The 13,963-nt window shown below is 42.4% G+C and overlaps 2 protein-coding genes across 5 annotated transcripts in view; both read left to right on the top strand.

The window, feature by feature from the left end:
- Positions 1 to 13,963, top strand: part of MMAA (metabolism of cobalamin associated A) — a 773,535-nt gene that overhangs the window by 171,210 nt on the left and 588,362 nt on the right. The gene's annotated exons all lie outside the window — the stretch shown is intronic.
- The window catches only part of SLC30A9 (solute carrier family 30 member 9), a 224,796-nt gene that overhangs the window by 122,464 nt on the left and 88,369 nt on the right, over positions 1 to 13,963 (top strand). For 3 of the 4 annotated variants that reach the window (XM_078777013.1, XM_078777017.1, XM_078777015.1), the window contains exons 6-8: positions 2,711 to 2,803; positions 5,665 to 5,747; positions 10,355 to 10,413. In XM_078777013.1, coding sequence (XP_078633139.1) covers positions 2,711 to 2,803; positions 5,665 to 5,747; positions 10,355 to 10,413 — 235 coding nt within the window. The remainder of the gene's footprint in view (positions 1 to 2,710; positions 2,804 to 5,664; positions 5,748 to 10,354; positions 10,414 to 13,963) is intronic. The other variant, XM_078777016.1, reaches the window with a different exon arrangement.

The raw sequence follows: 13,963 nt of genomic DNA on the forward strand, positions 1-13,963 counted from the left end.
GCTAACGAAACTACACTAAGATATATACTGAGGAGCTAACGAAACTATACTAAGATATTTACTGAGGAGCTAACGAAACTATACTAAGATATTTACTGAGGAGCTAACGAAACTATACTAAGATATTTACTGAGGAGCTAACGAAACTACACTAAGATATATACTGAGGAGCTAACGAAACTATACTAAGATATTTACTGAGGAGCTAACGAAACTATACTAAGATATTTACTGAGGAGCTAACGAAACTATACTAAGATATTTACTGAGGAGGTAACGAAACTATACTAAGATATTTACTGAGGAGCTAACAAAACTACACTAAGATATTTACTAAGGAGCTAACGAAACTACACTAAGATATTTACTGAGGAGCTAACGAAACTACACTAAGATATTTACTGAGGAGCTAACGAAACTATACTAAGATATTTACTGAGGAGCTAACGAAACTACACTAAGATATTTACTAAGGAGCTAACGAAACTACACTAAGATATTTACTAAGGAGCTAACGAAACTATACTAAGATATTTACTGAGGAGGTAACGAAACTATACTAAGATATTTACTGAGGAGCTAACGAAACTACACTAAGATATTTACTGAGGAGCTAACGAAACTACACTAAGATATTTACTGAGGAGGTAACGAAACTATACTAAGATATTTACTGAGGAGGTAACGAAACTACACTAAGATATTTACTGAGGAGCTAACGAAACTACACTAAGATATTTACTGAGGAGGTAACGAAACTATACTAAGATATTTACTGAGGAGCTAACGAAACTATACTAAGATATTTACTGAGGAGCTAACGAAACTATACTAAGGTATTTACTGAGGAGCTAACGAAACTATACTAAGATATTTACTGAGGAGCTAACGAAACTATACTAAGATATTTACTGAGGAGGTAACGAAACTACACTAAGATATTTACTGAGGAGCTAACGAAACTATACTAAGATATTTACTGAGGAGCTAACGAAACTATACTAAGATATTTACTGAGGAGGTAACGAAACTATACTAAGATATTTACTGAGGAGCTAACGAAACTACACTAAGATATTTACTGAGGAGCTAACGAAACTACACTAAGATATTTACTGAGGAGGTAACGAAACTATACTAAGGTATTTACTGAGGAGGTAACGAAACTACACTAAGATATTTACTGAGGAGCTAACGAAACTACACTAAGATATTTACTGAGGAGGTAACGAAACTATACTAAGATATTTACTGAGGAGGTAACGAAACTATACTAAGATATTTACTAAGGAGCTAACGAAACTACACTAAGATATTTACTGAGGAGCTAACGAAACTACACTAAGATATTTACTGAGGAGCTAACGAAACTACACTAAGATATTTACTGAGGAGCTAACGAAACTACACTAAGATATTTACTGAGGAGCTAACGAAACTACACTAAGATATTTACTGAGGAGCTAACGAAACTACACTAAGATATTTACTGAGGAGGTAACGAAACTATACTAAGATATTTACTGAGGAGCTAACGAAACTACACTAAGATATTTACTGAGGAGCTAACAAAACTACACTAAGATATTTACTAAGGAGCTAACGAAACTACACTAAGATATTTACTGAGGAGCTAACAAAACTACACTAAGATATTTACTAAGGAGCTAACGAAACTATACTAAGATATTTACTGAGGAGGTAACTAACTGAACCACCTTTGGAGGCCATTTTTCCCCGCAGAGCAGGGGTTGGCCTTTTTTGGGCACCGTGGTCCCCTTTTGAAGCAATGTTTTATGGCCGGATGCCCTTCGTGCCGCCAACCCTGTTAGTCGCCTCTTGCGACACACAGGGAATTACCAGTGAACTGGAACGAAACGAAACTACACTAAGCAATGTTACCACCTTGGAGTATTTTCCTCAACAATATATTTCGGTAACAGCGTCACAAGTGGGTGGGAGTGGATAATATGAATCCATTCACCTCTGTCCAAGATTGGACACGAAGGTTAGATCATCCGTTTACGTGAGACCGATTCGAATTCCCATTGGAATGACAGTCTACCTTTGTCACCCCCTCCAAGTACTTCTCTGTGCAGTTGTTGTTTGATCCGAGTTTTATTCCGTTTATTGCTTCATTCTGCTTCATCGGAATGATGTTTTCGCACAGTTGTCCTGATTATGAAATCTGAAAGTTAGTTTCTTCATAATTGTATCGGTTAACACAAGATCATCTTACCTGTCTAGTTTTAAAATGTACCTGCTAAAGGGTCCACGTGGTAGGTAAAGCTATTCCCTTTCACGTCCCAGCATTCTCTTTTACAAAATGAGATTTTGTTTGAAGGTAGATAATTTAATTTCTAGTTTTGAAGATTATCGTGAGTCATACTGTTGCTGATGTTGGACAAGGTGAAGGTTTGTTTTTTTTTACTGTGTAAAGTTAGGATTTTGAAAAGGTGGGGGTTGAATTGTGCAGGGTGTCACGTGTATAATCCCTTTTGGGGGGGAGAGGCTTAAATTTTTTAATAAATTAAATTTAATTAATTAATTAATAAATTAATTAATTAAATAAATAAATTAATTAAATAAATTAAATCTTAATAAGAGAACGCTTAAAAATGTTGTTGGAGGAAGCTTTCTCAATGTTTCTCTTTTGCATCCCCCTCGTTATCATCGGCTTTTCTTCTTTTCTTCCCTAATCGTCCCCAAGTGATCTTCAGCACCTGCGAAAAATCCTTCGGCGAAGCCCCCATGATGAGTCCGAAGGTTTCAGCGTGTTTGTTCGATCTGATGTGGAGGCCAAGTAAGGCTGTAGCTTGACTCAGGGAAAATCACTGAAAGTATATCGGATAACGTTTGTAGGTTACGGAAGTTCATCAGCAAACAAATGGCCTTAAATGGACAAAGGAATAAACAAAACGGTGATTGTTCAGCTAAACTTAAAACTGATGTCAAATGACTGTAGATCAATAACCGTTTAATGTCGGTCATCGATTACGTCCCAGGCAGCCACCGATTTTGGCTAAACACCTGGCCAGGTGTACCGACAGCCACATCCGCTCTTTGATTATGAAGCCTTTAGCCCAATCCATGCTAGCCACTCATTATATGAGCTCACCTTGTCCTATGATGGAGTATATTAGGCCTTTGAAATCTTCTTACTGGTTTAATGCTGAGTTCAAAGGTTGAATTTGGAAATCTGTTATTTTATAAGAGCTTGTATATACAAAGACCATTTTGTGTCGTTACCATTGTCTCAAGATGATAAACTTGGAGACCATTGCCTCACAGTTTATCATCTTGACTTCCCTTCCTTCCTCTATTACTGCCCTTGTTGTTTAACATTTATCCGATGGTTTTGTTATCTGTGCTTTCTCCCTGTGCTGCCCGACCGTTGCTTTGTCTACGGATGTACACGGATCTTTGTGAATGAGAAATTCCAAGTATAATTATTATTTTTGACCCATATTCATCTTTTACCAAACATTCCATCTTTCCTGGAAATACACGGCATGCTCTTGTGAATGAACTTTTTTTTTCTTTTTTTCTTTTTTGGTATACAACATCGAGGCTCGTGAAAGAGCTAACATTAATCACACAAAAAGTCAAACCGACACACAAAACATAAAAAATAAGGGGAGCGGAACACGAGATGGGGAGAGAGGGGGAAGGACACAAACACAACATTTGAGAGCAGGCACATTGGGAGAAATGTGGGAGGGGGAGGGCTTAGGGGGGAGGTGGGAGAGGTATAAAACATGAACACTGCAATGACTTCCAGGAAAGAAGTTGGAATTTCAAACAAGATGGATCTGGGGTGAATTAGTGGGGGTAGAAAAGATCAAGCTTTTGGATGGGGGAAGATAAGAGATGGTGGTGAACAGCTGTTAAAGACGTGGAGTGAGGAGTGGGATTGAAGGGAGTGAGGGACTTTGTTCCAGAGGCGGGAGAAAAGGGGAATGAAAGAGTGAAGGTGAGCAGAGAGTCTTGATTTTGGCAGTTTAACCATAAGAGGGTTGCAGGCAGATCTTGTGCGACCTGTAGGAATATTTGGGGGACAGAGCACAGAGAGAGCTGGGGGAGCAAGGCCGGAGAGGAGTCGGTAGAAGACAGAAAGACCACCAACCTGCCTGTGGTGAGTGAGTGAAAGACCCTTAGAATCAGCTGCATTGCGGGAGATTCCAATGATTCTGAAAGCTTTGGTTTCAACAGCGTGAAGCCGAGCTAGGTGTGAGGCAGGAGCACCGGCCCAGAGGGGGGAACAGTATTCCATTGAGCTGCGGATGAAAGCTTTGTGTATGTGGTGAGGAGCTCAGGTGTGCCAAGGAAGGACTTCGCACGACAGAGGATGCCCAGTCGGCGACTCGCTTTGGAGGCCAGATTTGAAATGTGGTTTTCCCAGGAAAGATCATGGCAGATAGTGAGACCCAAAAGCTTGAGCGACAGAACTTCTTGGAGAGGATTGTTGAGAAAGTAGATGGGAGGGTTATCCAGTCGGTCTTTTCGGAGAGACAAAGTGAGAGTGTGAGATTTGTCAGGATTAAAAGACATGTTCCACTTGTTTGACCAGTCTGTGATTTTGTCCAGGTCTGCAGAGAGTGAGGAGGCTGCAGACTGCCGATCTGAGTGTTGAGATATGGAGCGGCAGAGAGTGGAGTCATCAGCAAAGAGATAGAGAGGATTTTCCAGAGAGTCAGAGAGATCATTGATGAAGACCAGAAAAGCACAGGGCCCAGATTGATAACCTGTTTTTCCGGCGGTGCTATTGCCGATGATGGTGTTCACCGATTGTGTTTATCAACACATGTGTACCTGTGTTTCTGCGATGTACCATTGTGCACACATTTGCTAATTGTAAAGACTTTTGGGAAGAGCTCCACAGATAAGTGTCCTTAAAAACGAAAATGGTATTTTACTCCATCATCCTCCTGATGAACCCTTTGGCGAGGGGGTCAAATTAAGTCGCTACAATCTACATCATGTGACCATTAGTCCTGTGAAGTTTGGTTCAGATTGGATAAGTAACGACCTAATGTATCGTAGACAGACAGACACCAAATTGCGTATTTTGGTTTGATGTGGTAATCGAACGACTTTTGGCATGAGAGTTGTACTTATTCCACATTGTAAAATGGGACATTTTATTGAACCTCGTTTCCTTTATCCACTGTACCTCATTGCTCCTCTTCCTCTTCTTCAGTGCCTTCACCTCTTCACCTTGTTATAATCCTCGTGAGATCCTTCTTCCCCCTCATGTAGTTCGTAGATACCTTTTTGAGTGTGGAAGACGTTTCTAATGATGCAACTAGAACGGGCACTCGATAGAGCGCATACCTTCGCCGCAGCTACTGTTCTGTACTTGGCATGGGAGTGTAGGGAACAGAACAACAAAAATACGATTTTGACCTTTTCGTGACCTTGACCTTGACCTTTGACCCGATTGCTCCCAAAATCTAATCAAATGTGTCCCGTATAATAACCAATCATCCCACCAAATTTCATGCAATTCGGTTGAATACTTTTTGAGTTATGCGAATAACATACACACACACACACACACAGACATACAAATAAATACACAGCGATCAAAACATAACCTTCCGCTTTTGCGAAGGTAATGAGAGCAGGATAAGGTCGAATGTGGGTCGTCATGTCTGTGTGCAGGGCACTCGAGGTGTGGGGCAGTTACGATGCTCTACAAATGGAGAAAAACCGGAGGAAAGAAATCCAAGAGGAATATCATGAGAGTGAGTTTGCACACCATTCCCAAATCCAAGATGGAGTTTTTAAAATGATACGAGTACCGTTTTAATAGATCTGTAAACATGCTGGCTGTGAAATTGATCTCCTGCGAGTGCTGACGTTGTGTCCATGTCAAAGTGGAACTCTGAGAGCCATTATGTGGATGTTAATGGATGGAGATTTGTCCTGGAGGCCCAAGGGCTGGTTCAGTGAAGTGAAAAAGTTTCACTGCTTTTTAATCCACAAAACACAATCCCTCAACAACTGTGTCCTTCGGTTTAAAATACACCAGGTTCATTGTGATTTTATGTTTTTGCACTTGTCCTTTTTTTTTTTTTTTTTTTGTATACTGAATCGAGGCTCGTGAAAGAGCTAACATTTACTTCACAAACAAATCAACCAGACAAACAAAATACCCAAAAAGAGGGAGCGGAAGACAAGATGGGGAGAGAAGGGGAAGCACACAAACACAACATCCGAGAGCAGGGAGATGTGTGGAAGGGAGAGGGCCCGGGGGGAGGAGGCATGGGAAGGGGGGGGGGGGGGAGGGAGAAGTATAAAACACAAGGACACCAAGGACTTCCTGGACAGAAGTTGGTATTTCAAAAAAGTGGAATTGGGGTGAAATTAGCGGGGGTAGAAAAGATCAAGGTTTTGGATGGGGGAAGATAAGAGATGGTGGTGAACAGCTGTTTTAAAGACTTGGAGGGTGGAGTGGGATTGAAGAGAGTGAGGGAGTTTGTTCCAGAGGCGGGAGAAAAGAGGAATGAAGGAGTGAAGGTGAGCAGAGAGTCTTGATTTTGGCAGTTTAACCATAAGAGGGTTGCAGGCAGATCTTGTGCGACCTGTAGGAATATTTGCGCGACAGAGCCCAGAGAGAACTGGGGGGCAAGGCCAGAGAGGAGTCGGTCGAAGACGGAAAGACCACCAACCTGCCTGCGGTGAGTGAGTGAGAGGCCCTTGGAGTTAGCTTCATCGCGGGAGATTCCAATGATTCTGAATGCTTTGGTTTCAACAGCGTGAAGGCGAGCTAGGTGTGAGGCAGGAGCACCAGCCCAGAGGGGAGAGCAGTATTCCATTGAGCTGCAGATGAAAGCCTTGTATGTGGTGAGGAGCTCAGGTGTGCCAAGGAAGGACTTCGCACGACGGAGGATGCCCAGTCGGCGACTGGCTTTGGAGGCCAGATTTGAAATGTGGTTTTCCCAGGAAAGATCAAGGCAGATAGTGAGACCCAAAAGCTTGAGTGACAGAACTTCTTGGAGAGGATCATTCAGAAAGTGGATGGGAGGGTTGTCCAGTCGGTCTTTTCGGAGAGACATCGTAAGAGTGTGAGATTTGTCACGATTGAAAGACATGTTCCACTTGTTTGCCCAGTCTGTGATTTTGTCCAGGTCTGCAGAGAGTGAGGAGGCTGCAGACTGCCGATCTGAGGGATGAAGAATGGAGCGACAGAGAGTAGAGTCGTCAGCAAAGAGATAGAGAGGATTTTCAAGAGAGTCAGAGAGATCATTGATGAAGACCAGAAAAAGCACAGGGCCTTTGTTCAGCAATCGGAGCTGTGCTTATATTGGGCCAGCTAGGGGATGCATAAAAACCTTCTGATGCATTTCGTGTTCAAAGCAGTCATCCATGCTTCATCAACTCTACATGGGGTGGAAATTAAAATGTGACCAGATGACATTCTCACTTTTGACCTTAAAGGCCATTTTAGGTCATTAAAGGTCATGTCGGGTCAAATAATGATGATTTACCTAATTATATAATAGCTCCAGAATGGAAGATAATTTATGGCTCAAACTTTGTGACTTGATAGCTTATTGCACTGTGCCTATGTTAAGGACATTTTCATATTAATAGGTGCAGAGCATCATGAGTAAATTAAATATGGCAGCCACAAGAGGCCATCAAAAACTAGCTCAGAAGTAGCATAATGACCATTTATTTTGCTGTAAATTTGAATGCCCTCAAAATTTTGAAGCACCAAAACTCATCACATTTGGCCATTAGGAATCTTTTTTGTATAATAATTCAAGCAAAGGATCATGGGAAATTCCCAATGGTGGTCATTTTGTGGCGTCAGAAATTTATGTTTTTGGTGTGTTATTACCTCCACCACCGAAGATGGATGGAGGTTATGTTTTCACCCCTGTCTGTCTGTTTGAGAATAAGATATTTCAAAAAGATGTGTACGGATTCGGACAAAATTTCGAGAGGTAGTGTATGTGACGAGGACGAAATGATTAGATTTTGGTGAAACTCCGGATCCGGCTAGTAGAAATTTTAAAGTGATTCTTCACCATTGGGCCAAAAACTATACATAGCAGGATATCTCAAAAAGTTGTTGACAGATTTGGACGAAACTTGGTGGACAGATTGGGTGTCTGACAAGGACAATTCGATTCGATTTTGGTGAAGATCTGAATATGGATTCGGATATGAGAATTATTTAATTTCTGAAGTCATTCTTCACCATTGAGGGAAAGGGCTAAAACAGATACATAGCACGATATCTCAAAAAGTTATGGCGGATTTGCACCAAACTTGGTGGACAGATTGGGTGTGTGACGAGATCAAATTGATTCGATTTTGGTGAAGATATCGATATGGATTCGGATACGAGAATTATTTAATTTTTGAAGTGATTGTGAAAATGGAAGTCACCATTGAGAGATCAGGTGAAAAGCGATATATAACATGATATTTTAAAAAGTTGTAGACGAGTTGTGAATAAACTCAGTGGACGAGTTGGTTAGTTGACAAGAACAAGCTGATTATATTTTGGTTCAGGTCCGAATCCAGAATCGGTCTATCAGTGGGATATCTTTTTGACGTGGGATATCGATCTTTTTCCCGGTGTGTACCCCGGTTTAGAATAGGTACACCGTATCCCTGCGCATCGTAAGAGGCGACTACGGGTTGGCGTCAGGAAGGGCATCCGGCCATAAAAACATTGCCTCAAACAGGGAACCATGATTGTCATGGGGCCCGCAAGGCTAACCCCTGCTCTAGCGGGGAAAATGGCCTTAAAAACGATCATTCATTCATTCATTCGATGGGATACAAAATGTAAAGTATTCCGCGTGGCGGAGTTTTGTGCTCTACCGAGTGCCATTCTAGTTTTCCATGCGAATATATGTACTTTCTCATAGCAGTAGATCACCATCATGTAACTACATAGAGTTGACATTGTAATGTTTGACTGTTGAGGCTATTTTTAATAATTGGTCATCTGAAGACCCTTGGTCACCTTTCTGGTTATAAAGGTCATTTATGGGTAATGAGGTTGATTAAATATGGAAGACTACTTATAACACGAAATGCCATCAAAAGTTCGTTTGTATGCCCTGCACAATTTTAGTCAAACCAAGGAAAATGGTCACCAGGTTATTATTTTCTTGCCTCATTTGCACAGGTGATGTGGACTCCATCACATATTAAGTCTCGTGTCCTGCAGGATTGCTACAATTCTCACCATCACAACCACAAGCAGGAATGCACCCCAAGTTTTTCTTGAAGCAACTGCACTTTGCAGGCATCTGGTATAGAAGGAAGTCTCTTCCATACAATTTGAAGGGTACCAGCTTCAGGTGCCCATACATTAGCACTACCAGGGTCTTCGATATCCACCTGTTTATTGTCAACCTGTGGGCCAGATTTCCACCTGGTGGTTTACTCTAGTAATATGGAGCTGTAGAGCATTCTTGGTCGGTGGAAGTTTCTCCAGGTCTTCCTTCCTCTTTGTAAAGAGGTTAAATCTGACTTAATCAATGTCCCGCTCATCAGAATAACCATGCAACTAACAGATTAACCTTTCAGTTACAGCATCGGTCCCACCACGACCGACTCCGCTCGGAACATGAGGCTCTCTCTGAAATAGTTTCCAGCAGGTCTTCTTCCCATACGAGTGAATGAGGAGGTCGTATCACAACCCGTCAATGCATGGAAGCCAATGATGTTGTCGTTCACATTCTTTGGCAAGTTATTGAGTCCGTGATGGTTAATTATATTTCGTTTCCTAACTAATTTTTCTGTCTAAAACCAAAGCCATATGCTTGGTATAACGATGGTTTTAGTTGCAAGTGACATTATAATGTTGTTATTTATCTAATAATAAAGACAGTAACACAATAGTAAAGTTAATTTAGTTATAATACTTATGAAAACAATCTTGAGTCCAAGTTTTGTTCGAGAAGGTTGTGGCATTGGGAGGTGCTGGCGGAGATGGTTATTTTTTAACCCTTTCATTCTGAAAAGTTAATCCCCCATTGAAAAGGTTAATCTGTGTAAAAACATATACTTATCATCCCACGGAAGTGACATTGTACATTCACCAGACACAGACACTGTGATGGCTCCTTTGTTGTAGTGAATGGACTCCTTCGTTAAACAAAGAATAGCCCTAAAGGCCTAAATGAAACAATTTGTTGTAGCGAACATCTTCGTTAAGTGGGGGATACCTTGTATACTTTACATATTGCTAAGTAAAACACTTTAAAATGTGTAAAGTGTTTTTGAGATTTTTGAAAATCTGAAAGTGATAAAACAATTGTTATGCTGTGTATTGATTTCCCCAGTTTGTGCCTTTTCTAATAACCAGTGCTCTCTTATACAGAGGTGTTTAAGACTCGGAAACTCTTGAAAGAATACAAGGAGTTCTTCGGAGAGGCCAAGGTTTGTTTATCGATTTCATTTTGAGTCAACGCCTCATATCGTGAGCAATATTGCTTCGATGGTAGTAAAGGCCCAATAGTTTGTGTGATGTAGTCAATCTGTGGCTGCTGTATGCTCTCTATCATTCAGATCTCTATACCTCTGGGTATTCAAATCGAGTCACATGATAACAACTTGAATGAGGATTGGTACTTTTGTATTAAGAACCAGTAACACAATGTGACGATGAGTTTTGATGAGTTTTGCGGGGTCTTGTAATGGAAAATGGGAAAAACTCAAAAGTAAAAGAAAGTAAAAATAATTTACCAACTCACATTTAGAAATAGCAGTTTGTGTATTATTTTATTTTTGTGTCTCCGCTGCCAAAGGTGCTATGTTTATGGGTTGTCCCTCTGTCCATCCATGCTTCTGTGAGTGATTGTTTTGTTACTGCGATAACTTGTGAACTGCTGAAGGGATTGTTTTTCCCCAAATCTGGTACAAAGGTGACAGAGTTATTCAAAAAGAAGTATCCACTTTCAAAATTATATTTTGCAAAAACTACTGACGTTAAATCCATGTTTCATGTACGGAAATCTCTTAAAGTTTTGTTTTAATCTTTTGTTTTTTTTCTTGTCATCTCTGTCTTTTCTTTTAATCTTTGTTTTTTTTTTTTGGGTTCCACGGGGGTTATCTATCTATAATTCCAGTAATCTCTGTCTGTACGTTTGTCTGTGACCGCTGTTTCTCGACAACCACGGGTCCGATATACTTTTAACTTGCCAGGTATATTGCTGGGGACCCGAGGATGTGCCTTTTCAAGTTTTCATATTAATCGGACAATTACTTACCGAGCTATGTCCAAAAAACGATTCAACCAATCAGAGAGCAGCGAACTATCGCGTGTGCCGAACGTGGCGGGCACACTCTGCCTCGGATGGCACATTTGAGAGCGTATTCATTTATTTCACGTTTGCAAACTATGTTGGCGTTAAACTATGTTTTACAACTAATAAAAACGAATTTGCGATTCATTCGCTTTCCTGCGCGTTTGTGCACGCGATGGCGATTTCTTTACCAAACTCCGGAAGCCGTTCGCTTTGGACCAAACCATTGCATGTAAATAGAGGGGGGGGATTGTCACCACTCGCAAGCCGTTCGCTTTGGACCAAACCATTTCATGTAAATAGAGGGGGGGGATATAATTTTAGATATAGATATAGTACGGGCATGCCCTAGTGTTCAAAATGGCAGCAAGCAAACAGGAGAAAGCTTTCTGCATCCTGGAATTCGCCAAGACAAAATTCAGCGACAAGTGTGCAATTGTAGGAGTTGCGGTTGACGAGAGGACGAGACATTTCTTAGCTGTTCAAAGCTCCTTTATTTCCACAGAACTCACTCGCGATCGGAACTCATACAGCTTTTATAACGCAAAATCCTTCTTCGGGGGGCGTGGCTCCAACAACCGTGCACACGCCACGCCCACACCATCAAAAGCCCCACTGGCCCGTGCCTGTGGTTTATGTCCCAATAAGGTAACCGCCACACAGACATTTTCGGACATGTTATGAAAAGAACCCGCCAATCTGGAAGTCCATCTATGACACAGTTCTAAGGCACAGGTTGTCACTGCAAGAGAAAGAGCCCTCAGACTTCAGAGGAGACTGTGCAGTGAATTTGAGAAACATTCCACTGCAGGTCCAAAAAGTCAACCAACAGAGCAAGTCGTGAGCTACAGATTCCACAGACGACAGTTTGAAGTGTACTGCAGAAGCGCCCAATCATGAAACCTTACGGAAGAACTGCCTGTAGAGGCCATTTTTTCCCGCAGAGCGGAGGTTGGCCTTTTTTAGGCACCGTGGTCCCCTTTTTGAAGCAATGTTTTACGGCCGGATGCCCTTCCTGCCACCAACCCTGTTATCCACCTCTTGTGACACACAGGGAATTACCAGTGAACTGGTACTCAATTTGCCGACCTCGGAAGGATGACAGGCTGAGTCAACCCCTTGGCGTTGATTCAGGGATCGACCGCGATTCGAACCCAGGATCCTAGGATCCCAAGCCAGCACCCTAACCGCTAAGGCAACAAACCCAGGATCCTAGGATCCCAAGCCGGCACCCTAACCGCTAAGCCAACAAACCCAGGATCCTAGGATCCCAAGCCGGCACCCTAATCGCTAAGCCAACAAACCCAGGATCCTAGGATCCCAAGCCGGCACCCTAACCGCTAAGCCAACAAACCCAGGATCCTAGGATCCCAAGCCGGCACCCTAATCGCTAAGCCAACAAACCCAGGATCCTAGGATCCCAAGCCGACACCCTAACCGCTAAGCCAACAAACCCAGGATCCGAGGATCCCAAGCCGGCACCCTAACTGCTAAGCCAACAAACCCAGGATCCTAGGATCCCGAGCCGGCACCCAAACCGCTAAGCCAACAAACCCAGGATCCGAGGATCCCAAGCCGACACCCTAACCGCTAAGCCAACAAACCCAGGATCCGAAGATCCCAAGCCGGCACGCTAACCGCTAAGCCAACAAACCCAGGATCCTAGGATCCCAAGCCGGCACCCAAACTGCTAAGCTAACAAACCCAGGATCCGAGGATCCCAAGCCGGCACCCAAACCGCTAAGCCAACAAACCCAGGATCCGAGGATCCCAAGCCGGCACCCTAGCCGCTACGCCAACAAACCCAGGATCCTAGGATCCCAAGCCGGCACCCTAACCGCTAAGCCAACAAATCCAGGATCCGAGGATCCCAAGCCGGCACCCTAGCCGCTACGCCAACAAACCCAGGATCCGAGGATCCCAAGCCGGCACCATAACCGCAAAGCCAACAAACCCAGGATTCTAGGATCCCAAGCCGGCACCCTAGCCGCTACGCCAACAAACCCAGGATCCTAGGATCCCAAGCCGGCACCCTAACCACTAAGCCAACACCAGGCTTAATCGTGAAACCTTACAATGAAACAGAAAATCAAATACTGCATTGGAGTCATCATAAGGAACCAAAAAAAAGTAAGTAAAGAGCAAAGATGGAGTCATCAGGAGGAACCTGGATAAGATTCGGGTTTCAGTCACTATGCCTCTACCCTCAAACCCAACTAAGCGCAGCCAAGTGAGCCTTCCAGAAAAAAAAAATCTGCAAGAATTCACTCCTCCAAAGACAGATAGATAAAGAAAGAGAGAAATAAAGAAGAAGCAAGAATTAGAATGAATAAAGAGAAATATGAAAAAGTAGAAAGAAATGTGAAAGGAACAAAGAGCTAGCCCAAGTTGGAGTTATGGAAGTCCAGAAGGCCAGTGACAGTCATTCATTATGATTCAATATGACTCCCACTTGTGCCGTGTCACACTTGGGAGTCGTATCGAGAGCTTGTAAGGTGTGAAAATACCTTTTAAATGTCTCCCTTCAGTTTATATAAAGCACATCACCATAATGTTCAATCGTACTTGGAAAATAAATTTTTGAAAGTGTATACTTCTATTTGAATAACCCTGTATTATGATGCATAGATGAACTTGGGGTCAAATGTCATGTGACCTTTAACTGGAAGTAGCATATGTTTGTT

The sequence above is a fragment of the Myxine glutinosa genome, chromosome 4 (genome assembly GCF_964187855.1).
Source record: "Myxine glutinosa chromosome 4, kmMyxGlut1.1, whole genome shotgun sequence".
Lineage (NCBI taxonomy): Eukaryota > Metazoa > Chordata > Myxini > Myxiniformes > Myxinidae > Myxine > Myxine glutinosa.